At 36.9% G+C, this 26,994-nt stretch overlaps 1 protein-coding gene across 2 annotated transcripts in view; it reads left to right on the plus strand.

Moving 5' to 3' along the window:
- SLC26A7 (solute carrier family 26 member 7) overlaps positions 1-26,568 on the plus strand; it is a 43,200-nt gene extending 16,632 nt beyond the window's left edge. The window contains exons 7-18 of one of the 2 annotated variants that reach the window (XM_081111548.1): positions 1,720-1,867; positions 3,996-4,109; positions 11,098-11,175; positions 12,288-12,383; positions 13,505-13,611; positions 13,949-14,015; positions 16,796-16,933; positions 19,119-19,167; positions 22,477-22,580; positions 24,423-24,477; positions 24,572-24,684; positions 26,032-26,568. In XM_081111548.1, coding sequence (XP_080967674.1) covers positions 1,720-1,867; positions 3,996-4,109; positions 11,098-11,175; positions 12,288-12,383; positions 13,505-13,611; positions 13,949-14,015; positions 16,796-16,933; positions 19,119-19,167; positions 22,477-22,580; positions 24,423-24,477; positions 24,572-24,684; positions 26,032-26,067 — 1,105 coding nt within the window. In that variant the 3' untranslated portion in view covers positions 26,068-26,568. The remainder of the gene's footprint in view (positions 1-1,719; positions 1,868-3,995; positions 4,110-11,097; positions 11,176-12,287; positions 12,384-13,504; positions 13,612-13,948; positions 14,016-16,795; positions 16,934-19,118; positions 19,168-22,476; positions 22,581-24,422; positions 24,478-24,571; positions 24,685-26,031) is intronic. The other variant, XM_081111549.1, reaches the window with a different exon arrangement.
- Positions 26,569-26,994: the final 426 nt, after the last annotated feature.

The raw sequence follows: 26,994 nt of genomic DNA on the forward strand, positions 1-26,994 counted from the left end.
TGGAAGAAACAAAGGCATCTTCAGGAAGACAATGTATCTTAGGGCTCATTTCCTTGTAAGGAGCTGTATACATACCAATATTTATAAATTTGGGGCAAAGTTAGTTATTGAGTTCTCTCTAATTTTACCTTTCACTCCCAAATTGTGGTTTCTAACTACATTAAAATGGAGGGAGAATAGAAAACATTTAGAGATTAAAAAGATAATTTTAAAAATTCTGTGTTTAGCCTTTATGCAGTTAAAGGTTAATGGTGATTATCTGGGTCAATTTGGTTTTTATAAAAAGTTATCCACTTTTCCACCTTCAAAAGTCAGTTTAGCCCTAGCTGGTTGGTCTCAGGGGATAGAGCATCAACCTGTGGACCGAAAGGTCCTGGGTTTGATTTCAGTCAAGGGCACATGCCTGGGTTGCAGGCTTGATCCCCAATAGGGGGTGTGCAGGAGGCAGCTGATCAGTGATTCTCTCCCATCATTGATGTTTCTATCTCTCTCTCCCTCTCCCTTCCTCTCTGAAATCAATAAAAATGTATATATTTTTTAAAAGTCAGTTTATTGTTTCTTTCTGGGTCAGTTTATTGGTATTAATAATTAGGCAAGCTCAATTTCCATGAAACAGAAGTTCTAATACTTTCAAGTGGTAGTACTTTTGTATAGCATATATTTTAGAGCCTATAGTGATACAAGTACATTTGTTTTGGGGGTAAACTTTAGCAAGTAGGTAAAAAAAGGTATGCCTCTCCTCCATCCACACTAATTCTCCCTTATTTTGGGTGAACTTTCCAGACCTAGCCTCTTAAGGAATCAACAAGAGTGGGGCATTGAAATTAGACAGAGCTGAGATCAGCTCTACCATTCACTCTGTGATTTAGATACATTCCCTAGCCGCCGTCTCCATACAGTTAATATGAAAGGGCTGAGCAATCTACTTACTTACTAGATATTAAATGAACATGTATTGCCTTCCCTGTTTCTTCTTTTTCCCCAGAGGGATGGATGAATATATAGTCTATCCATCCCAAAGCATCATCAGGCATAAATAAATGATGAGACTTTATTTGGTGCAAGTGATTTTCAAAAGAAAATAAGACAATGGTCAGGTATTCATTGAAATAAATATTTTAAATAATTCTTTAAATCTGAGATACAGTTAACTGTGGTCCCATATTTTGCAACAGACGATAGATGTAGCCGTTATGCATATTTTCCTTGACACATGTGATGCATAGTTAAGTGTGCTGTGAAAAGACTGAGTTAGAAACATAATTAAGCTGATGAACTCAATGGCAAATTTAAGGATTAGCTCAGGAAATTATAGCTCACAGTAAACTAGTGTCCTCATACAGATTTATAGTGTTCAAGGCAGGTAATGCAGTCTCTAATGCCAGCCAAATAAATATTTGAGAAAGTTCAAATGAAAGAATGCTCCAAATATGCTTTTGTTCTGATATAGAACATTTTTGTCAAGTCAGTTCCCGTGGTGAACTTGGGTGCAGATGGCAGTGGTGTGGTGTTGACCCTGTGGTGTTCCTTGCGATTTTGCTTTTCTGTTAAATAATGTTGAAAACAAAGGGTTTCTAAGGGCAAGGCTGCCTGGCTTTCTCATGGGCATCTTACTTATTCTATGTAAACTTCAGAGTCACCACCATAGTGGAATTCATTGCAAGTTGTTACAGAAGTTACCTGAAAGTTGATGACTTCATTATGTATTTCTTTCCACAGAATTCCTTCACCTAGACCTCCCTCCATGAATGTCCTTTCTGCAGTAATCAAAGAAGCTTTTGGAGTAGCACTTGTGGGCTATGCGGCCTCCCTGGCTCTTGCTCAAGAATCTGCCAAAAAATTCAAATATTCAGTGGATGACAACCAGGTGGCGTATGCCCCAGCCCCTCTCCGTAGCTATCGTATCATCATGCTTGGAACTCCCAGATCCTGAAAATGTTGACCCTATAAAAAATATAACTTTCCTACCTGTACAGAAAGAATAGATTGGCCAAAAACAAAAGAAAATCTCTAAATCAGTTATAGCTGAATATTTGTCCTTTATGGGTTGGTTTATAATTTTATCTTATTTTGAGAGAGAGGGGCATCTTGATTTTCTTTTTAATTTGCTTTTAGGTGAGAATCTAAATATATTACCATTGAGTACTTACTTTTTTAATTTTTAATTTTTTTCTTTATTGATTAAGATATTACATATGTGTCCTTATCCCCCCTTTACCGCCCCCCCCCCTCATGCCCTCACCCCCCTGGTGTATGTGACCATTGGTTATGCTTACATGCATGCATACAAGTCCTTTGGTTGATCTCTCCCCCATACCCCACCCTGTCCCCTACCTTCCCTCTGAGGTTTGACAGTCTGATTGATGCTTCTCTGTCTCTGGATCTGTTTTTGTTCATCAGTTTATGTTGTTCATTGTATTCCACAAATGAGTAAGATCATGTGATATTTATCTTTCAAAAATGATGGTTTTTAAAGTACAGAAAACACTAGTATTACTCTTCTTAGTAGAAACCTAAAGGACGTGAGCATCTACTTTTGGAAGGCCAAACAATGAAGATCATGTTGATCACATTTCAAAATTGATTTCTCCCAGCGTCTTGGTTTAAGCCCTGTGGCCCCCCATTCCTACAGGTCAGCAGAGATAGCTGTGGAAAACTGGTTACAAATGTCAAATCACCTATGTCTAATCTCACTCTGACACCGGTGCCCTTCATTATTTTTGTGCCCCAGTTTTGTCATCTGTATAAAAGAAGATTTATTCATTCAACTGATGTGTATCAAATCCTACTGTACCAGGCACTAAGAATAAGGGACACAGTAGTGTACAACACAGACCCTATCTTTTCTCAACTCAGAGCCTACCAGGGCTTTACCCTTGTATTCAGATTAAAAATCTCTTCACCAAGGTTTACAAAGCTCTACATCCCTTTGTTTCTCTATACATTCCTTTTTTCTTTTTTCTTCTTTTACTCTGTTTGTTACCTGCTTTTCATTGAACCCACCGCTGATGATTCTGGCTCAGGACATTTGCACTTGCTCCTCCCTTTTCCAGAAGCTGTTCCCCTGCATATTTGCATGCCTCCCTTATTTAAATGCTCACTTCTCAGAGAAGCCTTCCCGGGTAAGATAAAATCCTAAACTCCAGACTTTCCACTCCCTCCTGTGCTGTACTTGACATATTCATCTTGTTTGTTGTCCGCATTCCCTCACAAGGATGTCAGTTCTGTAAGGGCAGGGATACTGGTCTCTGTAGGTTACTGGTAACAGGAAAGGCAGAAAGAAAACATCAGGAGGTTTGTACAAGAATCCAGGTAAAATTAGACAGTGTGTACCAGGATGTAGCAATGGAGGAGATGAGAAATGGACCGATTCTAGGTTGTAGATACCATCTGGGAAAAAGGGAAGGAGTCAGAATATTGTCACGTGATGCTGATTGATGGGGATACATATTGAAAAATGTGTCATTAGAGTATTTTGTCTTTTTTTTAAACATCAGAATTCTCTTATGCAAACCTAGATGGTATCACCTACTACACACCTACATATATGGTATAGCCTATTGCTCCTAGATTACAAACCTGTGCAGCATGTTACTGTACAAAACAACATGAGCTTTAACCAAGCCAAATAAAAAAATATAATCAAGAAACACAGTAAACATTAGATATATGAGGCTGCTGTCAGTGTTACAGCCTTGATTATAGCGATTTAAAAGATGGGGGAGAAACTGGCAACAGAAACAATAAATAACTTGTATTTTCCCATAAGGTTGTTATGAGGATTAAATGATTAAAGTACTTGCAATGGTTTCTTGCTCATTTAATCACTCAGTAAATGTCCACTTTTTTTTTTTTTTGCAATGGTTAAATGCAACCATTGGAGAGAACAGAAATGGGATATAAACAAGACTTATTGTTTGATAGGTTGTGCCTGTGGTCTCTAAAAGTTGATTGTTATTAAGAAGTGATGTATTCCCATATTATCAATCTTCTAGGAATTTTTGGCTCATGGCCTCAGCAATGTGGTTTCTTCATTTTTCTTCTGCATACCAAGTGCTGCCGCCATGGGAAGGACCACTGGCCTGTACAGCACAGGAGCAAAGACACAGGTAACTTCATTGTCTGGCAGGAAACTCCCTGGCCTTTACTCTCCCTCTGGGCAAGAGTGCTGAAGAGCGGGCTTCTATCCAAAGCACAGAAGATAGCCTGGCTGGCGTGGCTCAGTGGTTGAGCATCGACCTATGAATCAGAAGATCATGGTTCGATTCTTGGTTGTTGTGGGCTCACCAGGGCATGCAGGAGGCAGCCGATAAATGATTCTCTCTCATCATTGATGTTTCTATCTCTCTCTCCCTGTCTCTTCCTCTCTGAAATCAACAAAAATAAAAATATATTTTTAAAAAAGTGTAGGAAATAGTTTTACTTCTTCATTTTTTCCTAACTACTTTCAGGAAAGTCTATTTCTCCTCTCTTTCTTGTAAATGTTCCTTCCAAAAGCCATTGACTCAGGGAGCTGACTAAAAAAATACTGTACCAATAGCAGCTTTACTGTTGGCAGCCTTTGAGCCAGAGCTCTCACGACTGTTTTTCTGTTTTTGCTAAGCTAATCAATTTGAAAAATTTCCATTTTTGTTCACTTTCTTTAAATGAGATGAATTATAATTTATTTAAATCAATTATATAAAAAACTAGAGGCCCTGTGCATGAAATTTCCAACCCAGCCTGCGTCTTCTCGCAGTCCAGGATCCCTCTCTCAGTCCAGGACCCCTCACGCCTTACCGCCTGCCTGCAGCAAAGGCGGAAGAGGCTCCCACCACCACGGCTGAGCCCAGCTCCTTTATTGAGCATCTGCCCCCTGGTGGTCAGTGTGCATCATAGCAACTGGTCGTTCCTCTGTTCAGTCAATTTGCATATTAGGGTTTTATTATATAGGATTAGTCATTAACATTGAGATTCTTGTATGAATAGATGTGCGAGTGTTTAAATAAGTAATAAGATGTTTGTGCACATTTGAGGTTAAAGAAATAATTATCATATATTTTTAGGAACTCAAGTCAACTCAACACTTGAGTGCTTCCTCTATACCGAGTATTATGCTAGATACTGGTAAGATGACAGTGATGACAATGAAGATAATCTGTGATGATTATTCAGAGCAGCAGTGTTGGTGGAAACATATATTGATTTATGTGCCAGGCATTGCATATCATACTTTCTATGTAAATGAATGCATTTAACCCTTTATAGGCAACTTTGAAGGAAGTATAATTATTATTCTCAATTTCCACATGCTAAAATTGAAGAAAAGAAGTTTAAAGTAAATTACCCAGGTCACAGAGCTAATGAGTTGGCAGAGCTGGGATTTTAACCCAGATAGATTTACTCTAGTACTATACAAGAAAATGCATGTATGTAAGAAAATGCATGTATGTGTTAATATAGAAACTCATATTATCTGCTCACCATTATTAAAACAATTCACATTGGAATTGAATAAGGATTTATAAAATATTTCATGTGACAGGTTGAACATTTTTAGGAGCCTGCCCTTACAATAAGTCTTTTCTGGGGGGTGATCAGAAGAATACATTTGAAAGGGTGTGGTTTTTTACCTTGGGGAGCAAGTGGCAGGAGAAAGATGGGTGAAGACCAGCAGGAGTTTTAAGTATGCTATTAAAAATCTATAATGGACAGTTAAGGGCTTTACCAGACAGTAAAAGAAACAGGTGAGCTTTCCAAACAAGGATTTCAGTGTAGATTTTGTCTTTAGTTAGTGACCTTAAAGAAACAAGTTACAGTTAAAGATTGAATGGAAGAACCTGTTATTGTTCCACATCTAGATGTTGCTGTTTACATTCCTTTGTTTAACCTGTATCTTCATAAGTTTTTTAGCAGGTTTATGGCAAACACTGTTTCACAGTCAAGACAGGATCCGAGGCCGTGGATACTGACAACAGATTTGCCTGTTTCATTCTGTCCTTTTCCATGACTATACCTACTGCCTCATCTTGATTTATAATTAAAACCTGGAAGACCTACAAAAATGTGTTTTGTAGTCATCTAGGAATAACACAGAAAATATTCCTGCTACTTTTGGTGCAGAAAGTCAATTTTGTATAGTTTATTTCAATGTAAATAAAATGTGAATTTTGTTTTAAAAAAATAATAGAATCATTTTCTCATCCGTCAACCTGCTTGATTTTAGTAATTTAGCAGCTTGACTATCATGATTTCATTTACATTTCTTCACTCTATTCCTAAGTATAAAATGGTAAAGAGTTGAAGAAAAGTAAAATACCTAAAAGATGTTTGTCCTATGGGTAATTAAGGGTGTGAACATTTTACTAGTTAAAACATATAAGTAAGGGGGTACTTAGGTGTTTGGTTTTTTTCCTGAGCTTAAAAAAAAAAATACGAGTTTATCTTTCTTGTTCTGGCTGCAACTTGCTTTTAATTTTTTTTTTTTAGTTGATCAGAGATGTATAAGGTAACAGCACTTTATGTTCAAATTAAAGGGTACTCAAAAAGGTGCTAAAACTTGAAAATATAACTCAATGGGATTATTACAGAATCTTGAAGTTAGAGAAGTCTATTCTAGCACTGAAAATATCTCATCTTAACCTAACTTTTTTTTTTTTTTTTTTTGCATTTACTGAGTTGTCCATTTCTGAAGTGATGGCTTGGACTGCATGATCTCACAAATTTTTTAAAAAAAATCTAAAGTTTAGCATCTGGATCTCTTACGTATGGAGACAACGAATGCAGTATTTTGAGACCATTGAGGGCAGAAACTATTATATTATTGATTTTCATGCCTGAGGAGGAAACACATGAGGCAGAACTGATAAAAATTTCTTGTCCAATTAGATGCACTTGTCTTTTGTCCTCGGGCACCCACAGTGATGAGGCGAGTGCAGCAGAGAGGCTGACATTCGCCATTTGTTTGTCTGACCTATTTTATTTTATGACTTCCCATGTAAGGGAAACAAATCGTGTGTTTCACCCATCATGTGTCACTTTTGTAATTAAGACCCTTTTAACTCTTGAGTTATTTTAACAATAGGACTGGAATTGCAGTTTAGTAAGAATGTTATTGTTGATGTACATACAAAGCATCATGTCAATAAAAGATAAGTTAAATATTATTTAGAGAAAAGCCCAAAGGTAGTTATAGTTCACTGTTTTGAAATAGGATTATTTAGTTAAGTTGTATTTTCTATATCATCTTTACTATACTATCAGATATTTTTGGAACCTTAAAATATATTTAGCTTGATGGATCCCAATTTAGTTCATGGTCCATATACCTTCTGACTCCTTAGTTTTATGACTTTAGTCAAATCTCGTTGTTTCCCTGGGCCTCAGAGCCTTTCACAGAGTGTAGACTACCTTCCCTAAGTTGATATCTGCAATTAAGAATAAGGGTTTTATTTTCAGATACATTATAAGTGTATGAGTGAAGATCCCATCAAAGGGGTGCATGCCATTGTCTTTTATCGTGAAATAAACCTTGGCAGTTGTCCTTTTTTTTTTTTTTTTTCCATATAAGCAGTGATATAATGAGTCACTTATTAAGGTATCTGAATAATTTCTGTGATTTGCTCTTGACACCTAGCTCTCTCTGATTTAGTGCAATGACAGCATAGATTTGTGTTTAACATTTTTATCAAAGCCCAGCCTGTGTAGCTCAATGGTTGAGCATTGACCTATGAAGCAGAAGATCACGGTTTGATTCCCAGTCAGGGCACATGCCTGAGTTTTGGGCTCAATCCCTAGGAGGGAGGGGGTGTGCAGGAAGCAGCAGATTGATGATTCTCTCTCATCATTGATGTTTCCATCTCTCGCTCCCTCTCCCTCTCTGAAATCAATAAAAATAGGTTTAAATATATATATATCTTTAAAGAATTTTTGTAATGTAAAATCAGTGATTACTCCTAAATGATTAGTTTAGTGACAATTTGTTATAACTTTTTTTATGGGCAATTTTTTATTACCTAATGACTTATTTCCCACAGAAAGATTTCTTTCCTCTTTCTATGCTGGGGAGTACTGGAGATAAGTTCTGCTAATAAGGAAGGAACTTGTGACTAGCTTCTTTTCCTTAGTTTAATTATTTTTTTTAATTTTTTTTATTTTTTAATTAAATCTTTATTGTTCAGATTATTACATTTGTTCCTTTTTTTTCCCCCCCATAACTCCCCTCCTCCCAGTTCCCGCCCCACCCTCCGCCCTCACTCCCCACCCACTGTCCTCATCCATAGGTGCACGTTTTTTGTCCAGTCTCTTCCCGCATCTCCCACACCCCTTTCCCCCCCAAGAATAGTCAGTCCATTCCCTTTCTATGTCCCTGATTCTATTATAATCACCAGTTCATTCTGTTCATCGGATTATTTATTCACTTGATTCTTAGATTCACTTGTTGATAGATGCATGTTTGTTGTTCATAATTTGTATCTTTACCTTTTTCTTCCTCTTCCTCTTCTTAAAGGATACCTTTCAGCATTTCATATAATCCTGGTTTGGTGGTGATGAACTCCTTTAGCTTTTCCTTATCTGTGAAGCTCTTTATCTGACCTTCAATTCTGAATGATAGCTTTGCTGGATAAAGTAATCTTGGTTGTAGGTTCTTGGTATTCATCACTTTGAATATTTCTTGCCACTCCCTTCTGGCCTGCAAAGTTTCTGTTGAGAAATCCGCTGACAGTCGTATGGGTATTCCCTTGTAGGTAACTGAGTTTCTTTCTCTTGCTGTTTTTAAGATTCTCTCTTTATCTTTTGCTCTTGGCATTTTAATTATGATGTGTCTTGGTATGGTCCTCTTTGGATTCCTTTTGTTTGGGGTTCTCCGCGCTTCTTGGACCTGTAAGTCCATTTCTTTCACCAGGTGAGGGAAGTTTTCTGTCATTATTTCTTCAAATAGGTTTTCAATATCTTGCTCTCTCTCATCTTTTGGCACCCCTATAATTCTGATGTTGGTACGCTTGAAGCTGTCCCAGAGGCTCCTTACACTATCCTCGCATTTTTGGATTCTTTTTTCATTTTGCTTTTCCGGTTGGGTGTTTTTTGCTTCCTTGCATTTCAAATCATTGACTTGATTCTTGCGCTCCACTGGTCTGCTGTCGGGAGTCTGTATAATATTCGTTATTTCAGTCCGTGTATGCTTAATTTCTAGGTGGTTCCCCAATATAACATCGAGGGTCTCATTAGTTTTCTTGTAGATCTCATTAAGTTTATCGGCGGCTTCTAAACAGTTCTTGAGAGACCTTAAAAGTGTGGTTCTGAACTCTATATCTTCCACTGACAATTTTGTCCTGTTTCTTTGTCTCCGCATTTTGTTATGCTTTCTTGGTGCACCCCCTAGTGGTCTTTGTGTGCAGTCTTATAGTTAAGCCTTGATTGTTGTAGCTAATACCAGGGAGGGTTTGACCTCCAGGCCAAGTGGCTGTGAGAATCAGCTGTGTCAGCAGTGAGAGAACTTCTGTCCTCTAGGGAGGTGCTAATCTAGCCTTTGCCTGAGGCTATCCGGCAAATGCCTGTGTGCAGGGCTTGGGCGGGGCGGGTCACACAGGATCAACAGGGTGGGCCGGAGAGAGCAGTTATGGCGGCTCTCAGTCCTGTCCCCAGGGGCTCTGCCTCTCTGAGTCCCAGCACCCGCTGCAAAGCTCGGAGATCTCCAGAGTCTGCGACTCCCTCCCGATTGAAAATGCCAACCGCGCCCTCCGCCGCCAGCCCGCTCCGCGCACTCCGTACCTCAGAATTTGACTTCAGCACTGCGCCTCCTCTGAGTGTCCGTATGCGTTTCTCTTTCCTCCTAGTTGTAGGACTTCCACTCAGCCAGCGTTCCTGTGGTTCTGGGTGATGTCCCTTCCGTCTTTTAGTTTCACTTTTGAAGTAGTTGTTCAAAGCAGCAAACTCCGGCGTTAACCTATGCCGCCATCTTGGTTCTCCTAGTTTAATTATTTTGAGTTTTATCTAGGATGTTGCATATATCAATAGTCTGTTCTTTTCTATTGCTGAGTAGTATTTTATTATACGGATATACCACAACTTGTTTATCTAGTCACCAGTTGTTGGACATTTCAGTTATTTACAGTTTTTGGTGTTTGTTAATAAAGATTTTATAAGTATTTACATATAGGTATTTGCATGAGTGTGTATTTTTACCTCTGTTAAACAGTTCTGGGATATACGGTAAGTGTATGTGTAACTTCATAAGCAACTGCCAAACTGTTTTTTCAGCAATGTCTGAGAACACCAGTTGTTCTGAATCCTCACCAGCCCTTAATATTGATTGACTATTTATATATTTATTTTTAATGTTAGCCATTCTAATAGAACCTGATTCCCTGTGATTTTTCCATAATGGTATTTTGGGCATCTCTGTGGTCCTGTGAGAGCTCCCTTTTTTCTGTTAGGCTGCCAGTTAGGCCAAAAGTTTCTATTAAGTCATGAACATTTGCTTATGTGAAATCAGGTTCTCCATTAGGTGGAGCATAGCTAAGAGTCAAGTTATTTGAACTTCCTTTTGTCAGCAGGTTGAATTGATTGGAAGATGAAACGGAGCTTTTCAAAATTAATAAAATGCATCAGTTTTATTGCAGAGACTTCTACCATAATCCTATATAACTGCTTCATACTGGAGCCCTTTCTAACAAAGAACTCCAGAGAAGAGAGTAAATGCTTCAGTGAAAATTTATCAGCAGCACAGAAAAACCTTCAGCTGCATGTTCAAATATTACCCAGATAACTCCCTGGGAAGTGAGGAGGGGAGTTAAACCAAACAGGCTAAAGGACCTTTAATTGAAATGTTTTCACTATTAAACAAAAAAGCCATTGTTGTAATGTGTACTAAAAGTCTTTTTTTTTTTTTTTCATAGAATTGCTTTTCTGTCATCACTGACTTAATTAGATTGCACCAGTTTGTCAGATGTCACATTCGGGTTCCTTCAGCTGCAAAATAGAGATAATAGTCTACATAATTTAATAATCATGTGCCAGCATATTGTTTCTCCTAATCAAGATGAACTAAGAATTTTATTACTTTGGAATTATTAGAAAGTTCAAGGTTTTCTTTTTTATCTGTCTTGTATTTTACAGGTGGCTTGTCTCATATCTTGCATTTTCGTCCTGACAGTCATTTATGCAATAGGACCTTTGCTTTACTGGCTGCCAATGGTACAGTAGTACTCTCCCATAATCTGCTTTTTAAGTTTACTTTTAATGAGAAGCATTGCATATTAAAATTTCTTAAATGACTACCCTAGCTGGTTTGGCTCAGTGGATAGAGCGTCAGCCTGCTGACTGAAGGGTCTCAGGTTCAATTCCAGTCAAGGGCACATGCCCGGGTTACAGGCTCGATCTCCAGTGTGGGGCGTGCAGGAGGTAGCCGATCAATGATTCTCTCTCATCAATGATGTCTCTATCTCTCTCTCCCTCTCTCTCCCTCTCCGAAATCAATAAAAATATATCTAGAAACAAAACAAACAGAAAAAAACAAAGGGACTCAGAATCCTAGTCCCAGTGGTTCATCTTGCCTTTCATAAGCCTGAGGTACCAAAGTTATGCAATAAGATTCTGGTCTTCAGAGAACCAGAGGCATGTTAGCCATCCCTTGTCCTCATTCGGATAGTGAGATTATATAGTTTCCACTGGAGGATCTTTCAATAATCAAGTTCACACTTCAACAGACTTATGTCTTTCAGTGAAACCAGGTAAACTGAGACCCAAAGCAATTATAAAGAAATACATAGCTACCTGGGGAACTCAGTTGGTTAGAGCATCATCCCAATATGCCAAGGTTTGCGGGTTTAATCCCCAGTCAGGTCTCATACCAGAATCAATCAATCAATGCATAAATAAATGAAACAATAAATCTATGTTTCTCTTTCTCAAATCAATAAATAAAAAGTTTAAGAAATACGTGATGTATTTAATTTTGCAACAAACAATTTTCAAACTCATGGTGGTGAATAATTATTATAAAGTTGAGGACAACCAGCATGATAACATTTACCCTTATCATTCATTACTTTTCTTTTTCGTTCTTTCTAATTTTTTAGAATGGCATGTTTTACCCTGTTGTTTTCTAGAATTGATATTATATTCCTGAGGTGCAATAATTGGTTAGTTCTAAACAAAATGAATGCTACATTAGTCTTCTAAATGATGATTGCTTTTTTTTTCTAGTAAGTACTCTAACAAAGAAAGAAATTAAAATACTTTGGTTCTTTTAAATTTTGATTAAAATATTTATCTTGCCGTTTCATTAACCTATTTCTTATTTGTAGTGTGTTCTTGCAAGTATTATTGTCGTGGGACTGAAAGGAATGCTCATACAGTTTCGGGATTTAAAAAAATATTGGAATGTGGATAAAATCGATTGGGTTAGTAGAACTTTAACCTACATTTTCATCTTTGACTTAAACACATGTAAAAAAATAAATTTTAATAGTTTCATTTGCAGAAAGTAGTTTTAGTCATTTGAGACTTGTACACTTTACAAACTACCAGTAATTTCTTTTAAAATCCCAATAAATGCATTTAAATGTGAAATGTCTTTATAAGAAATAGGCCTGGGATTTTGTCAAATTTTGATTGATGGGTTGTTTGAGAACTTTTAAAGACATGCTAACTAACTTGAGTGGATTGAGGATTCTTAATTTCTGTTATGGATTAATTTTGCCAATGAAGTTTATGAAGTACACACTAATAAAAATATGACAAGTTTAACATGTATGAGAAATCATTAATTGCTAAGTTATGTATACCACATTAATATTAGGTGAAAATCTTAGTAGTGACCATATTCATTCTAAATACAAAAAGTCTCATGAGTTGGGTTTTAAATGGGTTACATTGAGAGGATCATTATTTTAATAGGATATTGCCAGGAAGAGATTAAATTATACTAAACAGTGGAAAAGTGTGGCTTTTACTAACATAAATGTTTAACATGCTTATTCAAGAGCCAAATTGGCCCTGATGCTTTAGCTTTCACAATTTCACAAAAAGTGGCCCCTTGCAAATAAAATTATAACGATCATTGGAGTAGTTGATCTAAAAGTGCCTTTGATCATGATGTTAGATTCAGTCATTTTAACATTAGGGTTTGAATCATGTGGAAAAATAAATTAGTTCTTTTTATAGCAATCCTAGAAAGCAGAATAGTGTTGGGAATGACCAAACAATATGGCATGCTTTTAAACCGCACACATCAACCAATAATTTACAGATCTTAAATAAAGCGTTTTTTGGCGATTGAATTAAGTATTGGCGGTGGGTAGAAGTAAAAGCATGTGCCTTTTACCCACCACTGCTCCTGAGAGTGTGATGGGGCCAGGATTTGTTTCTGTATTCCTGGGCTTCTGTTTATGACATCTTACTAAATAATATATTCTTCTTAAGGGATGTGGTTACTGGAATATTGTAGAATAAAATTGTGAGGAGTTTATCAATTATGAGAATGTCAAAGAACCCACATCTTTTCTCTTTGCTTCTCTTTCAGGGCATATGGGTCAGTACATATGTATTTACAATATGTTTTGCTGCCAATGTGGGGCTACTGTTTGGTGTTGTTTGTACCATCGCTATGGTGATTGGTCGCTTCCCAAGGTAAGATCTTATTTAAATGTTCTGTTTATTATGACACAGCAGCGAAGTATATGGTGTTACCAGTTACTTTTATTTCTGTGGGCTATATAGTGCTACAATTCATGTCTTATTTTCTATTGGAGACAAAAAGAAAAAGGTTTTATCTACATATGAATAATGTTGTTATTCCTGAGGACTTTAGAAAACTACAGATTTACCAGTGTCTTATTAACAAATGAGTTAGAGGATCTAAACTATTTTAGGTATATTCCTATTGTTAAAACATCATTTTTACTTCTTCATGGTTAATGCAGTAATTAGGAAATGACATTTTGTTTTCCATCTGCCTTAATTCTAGAGCAAAGACACTGAATATAAAAAACATGAATGAAATGGAATTTAAAATGAAAACAGAAATGGATGGTGTAAGTTTAGTTTTTTTCTACTTTGTGCAATTATTAACAATTTTTTGTGATTAAGATAGCTTTAAAATATCATTAAAACAGATAAATTATGTCATTGAAAACATTATAACTTTATTTTAATTAGTTTAAACTTTAAATTGTATATATGTGATTACTATATATATGGCAGTCGACAAGCAGCACATTAATAGAACAACTGCAACAAAAAATTTATATTAGCATTCATATAAGACAATAGAACTACAGCCCACAGCAGAATCATAGTTCAGATTAATTCAGGCATTTTGGAAACCTCTTTCCATTGCTCAGTTCCATGAAACAGTCCAACTAAACCAATAGGCCATTCCAAATTAAATGATGAGGGAAGATAGGGAATAGGAAAGGAAATAAGGTGAAGTCAGATCTTGTTACTGTTTTTTTAACACACACACAATGAGATTGTATTATTAGCAGGTAGTAATTTATTCTAATGATTATGGAATGCCAATAGAATTAGTATCTTGCACAGTGCACACTTAAAAAACAACTTATTTGTTTTGCACCGTCAGGTCAATTGTGTTTTTGTTTTAGTTTTTTTATTCTGAGGGATGGCCAAAACAAGTTGTAAAGTGAGAAAAAAGAAATGTTGCCTTGAACTTTTTGCAAATTGGCCTCCCTTTGAACCTGTTTTGTAAATGTTTGGTTAACCTTTTCTTCTTTATTTTTTACATTTTCTTGTTCCAGTACCTCATGGTTACCCTCAGAACAGAGAGAACTGGCCTTCCTCCAGCAGGGTCACTGTCAGGGTATTTCTCAGTAGACTGGGGGTGAGAAGTAGCACCAGGAGTCCTTCTGGGGCACCCGGGGAAATGGCCTGTTTTCAATAACAACGAAGAGATTTGCTTCTCAGAGAACTACTGGAGTTCACAGCCTTCGAGAGTGTCCCAGTATCAACTTTCCCACCAATGCTGCCTTTCTTTTCTTTCCTATCTCTTTATTATTTTTTCCTTTTACAATAGGAATTTGTACAGATGGACTCTTGGGCCTCCAAGATCCTCTATGTATCTACCCCACACATAGTTATATATATAAGCCTTGGCATTCTTAACTTTGAAACAGAATTGAAATTCGAAACTTAAAATTCTTGAGTAGAATTTTAAGTTTTTAACAAATATACATATTTTTTTATTGATTGATTTTGAAGAGAGGGGAAGTGAGGAAGGGGAGAGAGAAGGAGGGAAAAGGAGAGAGAAAGAGGGGGAGAGGGAAGGGGTGAGGGAGAGGAACAGATTTGTTGTCCCACTTAATTGTAGATTCATTGGTTGATTCTTGTATGTGCCCTGATCAGGATTGGTCCTGCAGCCTTGATATATCAGGATGTTGCTCTTACTAACTGAGCTACCAGGCCAGGATTAAGCTAACAACGTTAGCTTGGAGGCAGTTAGTCATTCCTTCCATTCATTCATGTGTTCTTCCATACTGTTTTATATGAAACACTCATTCTCAATTTGGGATATCTCTTCCCACTCAATAAATTCAATCACATTGAGAATCTATTTTCTGGTACAACTTGAATCTTTATTCTTTAACAAATATCTATCTTTTAAAAATGTTAATGTAAAACAACACGTTAGTACAATCATGTGGTATGATTAGTGGGTAGATCTAATCACACCATGTGGAGGTTTGTGATAACTAAATATGACAGACTCAAGAATTGTTTTATTTTTGGTTTGTAAGAAATTTACCCTTGATTAGAAGTTGGTTTGGTAACTTAAGGCTTTTTATTTTTATTGAGTTATTTGTAGCAAATCTCTTCACTTTCTAGAGTATAATTAGTTGTACAGTTAAAGGAACTTTCTGAGGTAATCTAGTTTAAATATTTACCCAATTATTAATATGAGGAAACTGAGAAAGGTTAAGTGAATTATCCAACTTCACATACTTAATATTTTCTCTTACTTGTCTTTCTCTGCACGGATTCTTCACTATTTTCTGTGTCTCTTCTATGTAAACACTAAAGCAGGGAGGAGTAATGCTTTATTTAATTGGTAAGGAGTTACCATTTCATAGAAAATACCATCCTCTCAATTTCTAGGTCTGACCCCTGACCCAAAGGTCATGGAGAAGACAGTTTTAGCTGCATACCCATCACTTGCTGCCAGGGAGACCTGGGCAAATGCCACAGCAGATACTTTTCATATTGAACCTTGTCCTTCTCTTTTTCTGTGTGCCTTGCCTACAGCCTGGCAATCCAGGGCCTAGATTCCTGATGTCACCTCTAGGTTTCCTTCTCTCAACTAGGACTGCCAGGCACTCGCAGGGTAATATGCCAGCCAAAGGAAAGCTATGTCATGATGAGGTAGATGACTGCCAGTTTGAGCCTTTAGGACCCACTTTTGTTTTTAAAATACTCATGGTTAAGTAACTGAAGTTTTGATTTTGAGCCTGAGTAGAGAAGACCCTTTGGAAGGATAACTCTTCCTGGCACTCTTTGGATATTCTAGGCTGTTGCATCCCCCAAACCCAGTAGGTAAGGATAAGAGTCATTTTCTAAAACGCTTCAGACTCATCTCATGGTTCTTCGTGTTTGTTGGTAAAGAGAATGCACATATTCTCCCTAAGAAACATGATAATCTATTAAGTTCTCCAAATACATTTTAATAATGGAAATGTTAGCTAAGGGATTACTTCCATGGCTGAGTGACATTTGGCCTTGTAAGATTGAGATTCATTGGATAGAGTTATCCTTTTTTATAGTACTCAGGACTCTGAATCTCATCCATTTCTTCTCCAAAAAGGAAACCCGGCAGCAGGTGAAAATTATCTCAATAAACAACCCACTGGTTTTTCTGAATGCAAAGAAGTTTCATGCTGATCTAATGAATATAATCCAAAAAGAACATGCCAGCAACCAGCCATTTGATGATACCAACAAGGTAGGATCAACTGTTTCATTATGATAATGTCATGATAACCTTATATGACCATACTAAAAAATGTATCACATCAATATAATACATTATAAAAGTGTACAGAGACCTCTACTTCAGCAAAACATTATATTGTATTATGATTTTTATTTGGTTTTTACAGTTAGCTCTAGGGTAATCTCTCACTTGTTATTTGTTTATTCATTCACTTATTAACATATGTACTTTCATTCAGAATATATCTAATGGACATGCGTACTAGGTACTATAATCTTGAGAAGAATCATTAAAAAAAATCACTTAAATTAGTATAGTTTCTATGTACCCTACACCACACAATTTCCTCTATCTTTCATTAGTGTGGCATATTTGTTGCAACCAAGGAACCAATATGGATACATTATTATTATTAAAGTCCATGCTTTATTCAGGTTTTATTAGTTTTACCTAATGTACTTTTTTTCTGTTCCGGGATTCCATCCAGAATATCACATTACATTTAGTTGTCCTGTCTCCTTTGGTTCCTCTTGAATGTGACAGTGCCATAGACTCTTTTTTTTTTTTTTTTGATGACTTTGATGGTTTTGAGTAGTACTGGTCAGGTGTTTTGTAGAATTTCCCTCTATTGGATTTATCTGGTATTCTTCTGACTGTAAGACTGGGAATATAAGTTTGGGAAGGAAAACTATGGCGGTGAAGTGCCATTTTTATTACATTATATCAAGGGTACAACTACCAACATGAGTTATAATATTGATGGTGATGACCTTGACACCTGGGTGAGGTAGTAGTTGTCAGGCTTCTCCGCGCTAAAGCTATACTCTATTTCCGCTGTTGCCATACTGTCCCCTTTGGAACCAAGTCTAAGTGCAGTCCATCCTTCAGGAGTGTGGAGTCACTATTTGCCTCTTGGTGGTTGGAGTATTTACATAAATTATTCAGAATATTTTGACATGGAAGATTTCAGACAGGGTACTGTTAAGACCTATAAAAGGAAACGTACATTCATAAATGTCTTTTATTGGGCTAACTCAGTGGTCGGCAAACTGCGGCTCGTGAGCCACATGCAGCTCTTTGGCCCCTTGAGTGTGGCTCTTCCACAAAATACCACGTGCTGGGTGTACATACAGTGCGATTGAAACTTCGTGGCCCATGCGCAGAAGTCAGTTTTCAGCCTGGGCGAGTCTATTTTGAAGAAGTACTGTTGATATTTGGCTCTGTTGACCACTGGGCTAACTTAATCATCACCAGCCCCACAACGTAAAATAACCTGGTGGAAATTATTTCATACCTGTCTGAACCAGACTTAAAATATATAAGCTACACCACTGAGTTTCTAGAAGGGAAATCATGTGATCTTCTGTAGTCAGACTGTAAGATGAAAACTGATTTCATGGGAGAGAGCATAATTCAGCAGTTTGTAGCATGGGGTTCAGGGTGTAAAGGCATGAGCTCAGGTTTAGCTTTGTCACTTTGGTCAAGTTATTCTTAAACTTTCCAAAATTTAGAACATTTTCAATTTTTTATAAAAATGAGATTAGTAAGTTTAAATGATTAATGTAAAGTCCTTGGAATATAGTAAATACTCAAGAAATATCCATTGTCACCATTAACGGTAATAGCAATAATTAGTAATACATTTTTTTGAGAAGTGGCTAGCATGCTATCCCTTTAGGGCATCATTTATAATCAATGTTAAGTTTAATTGTAAAATAGAGTCATTTTATTTCTTTAGAATTTCCATAAATCAGGAATGTTTCTCAGACATGTCCATGGATCTTATGATGAACAGTTAACTTTTGTATAATATGAAATATATGGTTAGTGACTCTCTCAAAGAATGCTGTGTTAATGAGGTTACTTCTGATTGGATATGCTATATGAAAGCACACAAAAATATTTAATTCCTGGTCAAAATCAAAACAAACTTAGTCTTGCATAAAATATTGTAAACAAGATAGTCTGAGTTGATAACATAAATTATCTACTGGACAAACTTATACTTAGAGCTAATTATCATTTTATTATTTCAGTTTGTTGTATTTATCATTCTGAAATAAACAGACTATGGAAAATACATATTGAAGACTAGTGTTTTGTTACTTATGGAGAAAAGAATGATATACTTTTTTTCAGGGAAAGAAATAAATTTTTGAAATGTTCTTATTCTTTATATTTGTTTTCATTTCAGTGTGAACAAAACTCATTGCTCAATTCTCTGTCCAATGGCAATTGCATTGGTGAGTCAGTTTTCTTTTTAAATAAAGTGTTCTGACTTGAATATAGACCATAGAATGATATCTTCTTCCCCTTCTCCTCTCTCTCTGCCTCCCTCCTCTGACCTACTCCTTTTTCTCTCCTCCCCATCTTCCTTTCCCTCCATTCTGTATCTCCTCTTCCTCCTTCCTCCCACTTTCTCCTTCTGTTCTTCTCCGCCTTTCCCTGCTCAGTCCTTCTCTAATAACTTTTCTACATAAATTTTTGGACTATGAATTTTAGGTTGTAGTTTATTTTGAAATACGTACTGTGTTGTAAAAGACACGCCTTTTGTTAAGAACAGAGCTCTATAAGTACACGAATAAAAAGAACTTGACTGATTTTGGTAACAAATTATGTCATCACTGTCATTTTAAGAACCGTTGCTAAAGATGTCAATAGAATAAGTCATTTATATAATCAAAGCCATTTGTTTTTTAACATTACTAATTATTTTCTTTATGTTTAACTATAGTATCCACTTTAAGCAGTAATGTGCTGGTAAATCTTTAACAAACAACTCTTGGGGCAGAGGATATAATATGGGGTGGTGAAGAAGAACTGATCTGTAGCATTTGCCAGTATCCATGGTATAAATAATTCTACTATGGCTAGTTTCAAGTTAACAACATACTATTATTAAACATGTAGCTGAGGAAATATGGACACAATTGAAATATTAAAAAGATGTCAAAACAGCTGGTGTGAGTTGACTTCAATTCACTACTGCCTTTAAATAGATCCTATACATTTTATTTCTAAAACAGATGTGTTGAAAAGTATGTGCATAGGAACCCTTCAAATATTGAACTCCATGGAAAATTGCAAATATGATTAGTCTTACTAAAACTATTTTTATATTTAACTTGGTAAGAAAATATCTATTATATATATTTTATATATATCATATAAATATTAAACTTTTCTAAGGAAGTTTAACTAATGTTTAATTTTTAGGTATTTTTAAGCTCTGAAAATTCATCCAAATTAAGTAAAAATATACTTATGAATCATAAAAATATGCAAGGAAACACATGTCCCAGATTAAGTAATGTGCAACTTATTTAATATTGATCGAATAATTCTTTTACTATAACTCTAAACAAAGTGGAATATAGTATCTATAAACTAATTAATATAGCATCGATGTGTGTATATGTATGTGTGTATGTGTGTGTGTGTGTGTGTGTGTGTGTATTATGAGACTAGGAGATAAAATGGATAAATACAAATGTTTATCTTTGCTTGGGATACGTATTTTTCTTTTTCCTGTGATCTGGATTCACTGTTATCTCTGCTAATGAGCAGGGACAGGTAATATTTGAGAATATAAATAAAAGCCCTTGAATAATAGAGGTAGGCCCTCTGTTTAATTCGGCAAATAGTGCATGTTAGTGATTGCTGGTGAGAGGTCAGTGGATGAACTATATTGTGATCACTTCCCATTTTGTTTAAAGTTCTAATTTGCCATTTTATTTATTTTTTTAAAATATATTCTTATTGATTTCAGAGAGGAAGGGAGAAGCATGGCATGCAGTAGATGCTCAATAAATGTTGGTTGAATGATAGCAGGAGGAGTTTTAGATCTCAGTCTGTCATCAGTGTTCAATTAAAGCTATCCATATGATTGGAATGCTTAAATCTCCATATCATTTCTACTTTTTGAAAGTATATATATCCTTCAAGACTACTTTTGCATGCAGTCTTCTTAGTCACTCCAAAGAGACCTCCTTTCTTGTAAATTCCCGTCCTTTTTTTTTTTTTTTCATTTTAAATCATTTTATTTATCTTTGCCACTCATGGGTACACTCCTAGAAGGAATAGGACCTTCCTTACATTTGTACCATTCATTACATTTGAAAAAAAATTTTTTTGAACATAGTGTATGCTGTTATTTTCAATTCATAACTATTAATGTAGATGTAAAGGTGAAACTTGGAAACAAATTCTCTGCCTGAATAGTAATTTTCAATATATTAAAACCACTTTGTAGCATTTATCCTTTTCCTATCAGTTACTATTATACACAAGTGTTCAGTATTTATTTTATATTTTCCCCTTGCCTGTATTTTCCTCTAAGCAGCAAATTTTTTTTTAAGCAGCAATTTTTAAAAACACACAATTTCCTTTATACTTCCTTTCAATGCTCATTGAGATTCTACCATATTCCCACTTTGCTGTAGCTACCATAAGGAGAAAAACCATGGGCATTTTAAGTGGCAAGTGATTCCAATGAAGAATTCATTTTTAAGAGAACTTCATAATAATTAGTCCATTGGGACATACTTGACCGACTTTGTCCTCTTATGGCGAGAAAACCTTAGCTTCCTAGGTCTGCTTGGAGAGCCTCATCACTCTTTAGAGCAGTGCTTCTCAACCTTCTGGCCCTTTAAATACAGTTCCTCATGTTGTGACCCAACCATAAAATCATTTTCGTTGCTACTTCATAACTGTAATGTTGCTACAGTTGTTATGAATTGTAATGTAAATATCTGATATGCAGGATGGTCTTAGGCGACCCCTGTGAAAGGGTCGTTCGACCAACAAAGGGGTCGCGACCCACAGGTTGAGAACCACTGCCTTAGAGGGACCTCAGATGGGGCCTGTCATTGTTTTGGAAGTATGTCATTTCCCACGAAGAAAGTGTGGCCCTTAGGACATCAGTGACAAAACGTCACGAACTCCTATGCAGAAATGTTTATTTTTCCCAACAGGTGCTTTCAGAGGCAGATTTCCCAGGAACCCACTGAAACCTAATTTTCAGGGCCCCTCCTTCAGAGCCTTCCCAAGGCCAGCAGACAAGCTTCCAGGATGAATATTTTCCTTAAAAGTCTGACTCCAAAATTGTGTAAGCTCCAGGCACAACAAAACAGGCTCTCCCTCTGGCCACACCCAGGAAGGAAACTGTGAGGTTGTGGAAAGGAGTCCTATGCAGAATGGCTTCAGGCTTCGGTTCTAGTCCGTTGGCACTAACTGGCCAGATCTTTTATCAAAAAGATTGTTAAACTCGTGAGCTTCAGTCCATCTATCTGCGGAATGACACTGGTAGTTAACCTCTCCCCCATCTTCCTCTCTGAGTTACACAGTAACTACCTGAAATAGCCTCTGAATAACACAAAAGCAAAGATTTTGGAAATAATGAGCAATCAATTGAAAATGTGAAGATTAAAAAGGGTTTGGAATTAGTCTCATGAAACACGAGGCTGCTGTTATTGGGTCACTTTTCAACAAAATCAGCAGCAGAAATCTCGAAGAATCGTCCTAACCCAAGTCCTACTATGTTCCTCCCACAGAAGAAGCGCCACAGCCCTGCCCAGAGGAGAGGGCGTGCTCCGTAGTCCTGGACTGCAGCGGGTTGGCCTTTTTTGACTCTTCTGGCGTCTCTGTGCTGGTTGAGGTATGGACACAGGGTGTGTGTGGACTGAGCCCTTCCTTTCCCTTCAGTAACAGGGTTTCCACCTTCGACTCTCAGCTCTGTGGTCTTGACTCTGCTTGTTTCAATTCTCACCTCACCCACTCTCTCCAAAGGACATAGACCTTGAGGCAATCGTTATTTCTTAAAATGGAAATAATATCATTGCAACTAGGATATGTCTCCATTGCAGCCATCCTGAAAGGAGGTCACCGTAAAGGGCCACAGAGTCTCTTCAGCGTGAATTTCTTCCGCTATTTATTTATTTATTTTAATTCTTTATTCATTAAGGTATTACATGTGTCCTTATCCCCCCATTCCCCCCCCCAACCCTCCGCTCTTGCCCCACCCACCCAAGTGTCTATGTCCATTGGTTAGGCTCATATGCATGCATACAAGTCCTTTGGTTGATCTCTCCCCCTTCCCCCCTCCCTACCCTACCTTCCCTCTGAGGTTTGACGGTCTGATTGATGCTTCTCTGTCTCTGGATCTGTTTTTGTTCATCAGTTTATGTTGTTCATTATATTCCACAAATGAGTGAGAGCATGTGATATTTATCTTTCTCTGACTGGCTTATTTCGCTTAGCATAATGCTCTCTGGGTTCATCCATGCTCTTCTGCTTTTTAATAACATTTCTTGGATTGCTTTCTTAGCTGCTTTAGCATAAGAAACATTCTCCTAGGAGTTAGAGGTTGAAGGAAATGGAAAGACTTCTATTTATTTTTATACTTAGGACACCGGAGAGGTCAACAAACTACAGATTATGTCTATCAGCATCCACACACCACCCATGGCACTGTGTTTGTGCTTTACTGAGCTTCAGAAAAAGTCAAACACTGTCAGGTCACCTTGACTTAATCATTTTTCCTTATAAAAGCAGGAACTATGTATTCCATGGCCAAGTCTCAGTTCATGTATTCCTTATTTGTTTCATTGTTTGTGTGTGTGTTCATGCTCAGAGCAATATATCTCGTAGTCTGCAGTTCTAACACAGACCTGGCTACTGCTACAAGAACACAAGGGAAATTTTTGGATGTATCACGCATAATCTTAGAATGTGTTTAATTGCTGCTTTCTATTTTGTATGTATGATACGTCACTATTATGTTACAAAATCCATCCTATAGTTACTAAAACTTCTGGATTTACTGGAACTGCTGGGCTGATTTTTGTCTGGGTGAGTTTAAGATCAGGGTCTTCAATATCTTGTTCCTATTTGAGCTTTTTATTTTTATTTATTTTATTTTTTTTCATTTGAGCTTTTCTTGGACTTAAATGAAGCAAGACCTTACAGTGTGGCAAGCACATCATTTAGGATCTCTCATCTTGATGGATCCTGAAAATGGAAGTAGGGCAATCGAACTTGGTTTCAAGTATAGTGGGGTTCTCAACTTACCATTCAGGGGTGGGATTTTGAGAGTCCATGAATATGCACAATTGTACAAATATTAGTCAGCTGTTTTCATCACTTTTATAAATGGGTCCTTAACTTCCAATAAAAGAAGGTTGAGAACAATTTTATATAAATCTTATAGGGAAGAAAAGGTAACTTTTTAAAAAGTTTTCATTAAACCAAGTGGAAAATGTCAGCAGACAAATGTATTTGCATTAAAGGTAAAATGCCCTGATGCATTCCTCTTTGCTAAGACAGTCTCTTGCAGAAGCTTGCCAGGGTATGCCCGACTGTGCAGCAATACCGCCCTCTGGTGGTCTGACATAAAAATTGCTTCTTTTTGCTGGAAATTGTCCTCGCTCCTGAAGCTTTTGTTGTCCCCTCTTGCCAGCTACCCTGCATTGATTGTGGTATCCTATTTTAATTCTTCCAGGTTTACAGGGACTGTCAGAGCAGGAGTGTGGATGTATCATTAGCCCATTGCACAGGTGAGAAACGGAAAGTCCTTGGCTAACATGACTCCTCGAACAACTGAACATGATCCCAGCTGCTATACCTTACGTCGCTTGTGCTTTCTTGTAGCTTCCTTGGTAAAAGCCATGCAGTACTTTGGAAACCTAGACTCAGAGGAACCAATTTTTTTTAAATCAGTATCTGCTGCAATAAGTGCCATCCATTCGAATAAAATGAGACAAGTAAGTCGTCCTGCTACAGTTATAAGAAAAATTAGAATGTAAAATCAAGGGCTTTGTATGTTTAAATATTAGCTCATTATTCCATTGGCATCTAAAACTCCATTAAAATGTGGCCCCTCAGAGGCCTCTATCTCAAGTAAAGAAATGTTTCCATTCCTTTTCTGTACCAGTTATGAACATTATCCAATAATTTAAATTTTCTAACAGTATCATGGCATAGAGGATTTGGTGAGCACCTGTTCAGTACAGACTGCTAGCTTGCAGAATAAATGCTTCTTTCTTGCAGGATCCACTATCCTTGGAATTTGAATCTACCTCTGTCAAATACCAAAACTCTAAACATAGCATTATAGCTTTTTTCCTGCTCTGATGCCCTTGACTCTACAAATATTGCCATCTTTGGAAACAGTATCTAGAAAGCCCGGCACTCACGCTGAATTGTCCAAGTTATCCTCCAAATACTGGGCTTTATGATTAGTCTTAGGACTGTTCCTAGAGCTCTGATTTCCTGTAATTTTTCCTTGATTTTAAATCATGTTGCCTTTTCTCATCCCTAGACTAGAATTTGATGCCTCCCAGAGTCATTCCTATTCTATTCTATCAGAGCTGTATGTATTTACAAAATAATAACATGACTACTACTATTATTATTATAATGACCTCCTAACATTCATCGATTGAGGAATATGCTAAGAAATTCACCCATATTAATCCAATAAATTGGCTACGAACTTATGAGGAAGATACCATTATTTAACCTGCTTTTTTTAGAAATGAGGAAACTGGGTGGGTGGGGGTGAAGGGAACAATAGTAACAGTATGGTGATTAATGGGGGAAAGGAGGTGGGGAGGTGGAGGAGGGTTTAGGGAGGATAAATGGTGATGGATGGAGACTTAACTTGGGGTGGTGAACACACAGTACAGGGTACAGATGATGTGCTGTGGAATTGTGCACCTGAAACCTGTATAATTTTGTTAACCAGTGTCACCCCAATAAATTCAATATAAAGGGAAAACAAAACAAAACAGAAATGCTCCATCTGGGACATGTGGTGAGAAAGAATAAAATTGTTTTATCATGATGTCCTCCCAAAAGAAATAAAGAAATAACATGTTTACAAAACAGACAAACGAGGAAACTGCGGCCCAGGGAATTCTCCCATTTGTAAGTGATGGAGCCGGTTTCAAAGTCAGCACTCTGGTCCTGGCCTTGGGGCTTTAAGCTGCTAACTCTGATGCCTCACAGGCTTTTCTTGGCTTGGCTGGGAGCTTGCTTCCATTCCGGCTGTTGTTGTTGTTTTTTAACTGGTCAGCAGCATGTGCTTACTTTTTCCTTTTCAATTTCAGAATCTGAGCAAACTCAGTGAGCAGAGTGAAGTCTGAAGCCCCATGTGCTGCAGCACAGATGTTGCTTCAGCAACGGGCCTGCGGAGAGCGTACGCCAGCGTTTTGCACAACCTGTTCCGTCGTTCAGATCCTGCAGAGGACCTCTGCTATGATCCATACAGTGTGACTTGTTAGCCACAGAGTCCTGGTCAAGATCTGCTATCACTTTTTTCCTAATTTTTGTTAGTAAGCAGATTCACTGAGTAGGTTATTTTATAGTTATTTTATAAAATGGGCATGCATTTAGTTTTGGTATACTGAAAGGTAAACATGAATGTATTTCCTTTTTTCCTGGTATTTTGTGTTATTTTATTTCTCTTTTGTTGTCAGTTAATTTGTAAAACTGAGAAGCATCTTGTCGTCAGAGACTTAGAACATTTGCAAACCATTTGTAAAAACCCAGGATCTTCTATAACTAATATACAAAAACAACGTAGCACATTGCTGTTTTCCCTTACAAAAAGCACACACAATTAAATATCTATTTTATGTGATGGGATATGCAATTTTATGTGATGTTATATGCAATTCACAGAAAATAAGTCAAACAAAAACAAATGACACCCTAGCAACCATTGTTCTCCATACCTTTGCATGCATGGTGGTCTTCAAGAATATTGTCAAGATAACCGATACCCCAATGGAACCAAGTTCTTCATGTGACTCACTTTTGCTCTGAATATTGGAAGTGATTAGGAGATTGTAAGACCTGATACTCCTAATTTCCAAATCCCCACTGCATAAAAAATCTGTTTTCAGCTTAATTTTTATTGGAGCTCAAGAATGTGGAAGTTGCACATTCTATATTTTTTCACAAATATGATTTTTAGATGAGAAAATACCATGGGTAAGTATTTATAGCTTTGTGCTTTTCTGATATAAGATTACAGTAGTTTGAGACTTTCTTATTTCAGACACAGTCAA

The sequence above is a fragment of the Myotis nattereri genome (assembly GCF_964212035.1).
Source record: "Myotis nattereri genome assembly, chromosome: 17".
NCBI classification, from domain to species: domain Eukaryota; kingdom Metazoa; phylum Chordata; class Mammalia; order Chiroptera; family Vespertilionidae; genus Myotis; species Myotis nattereri.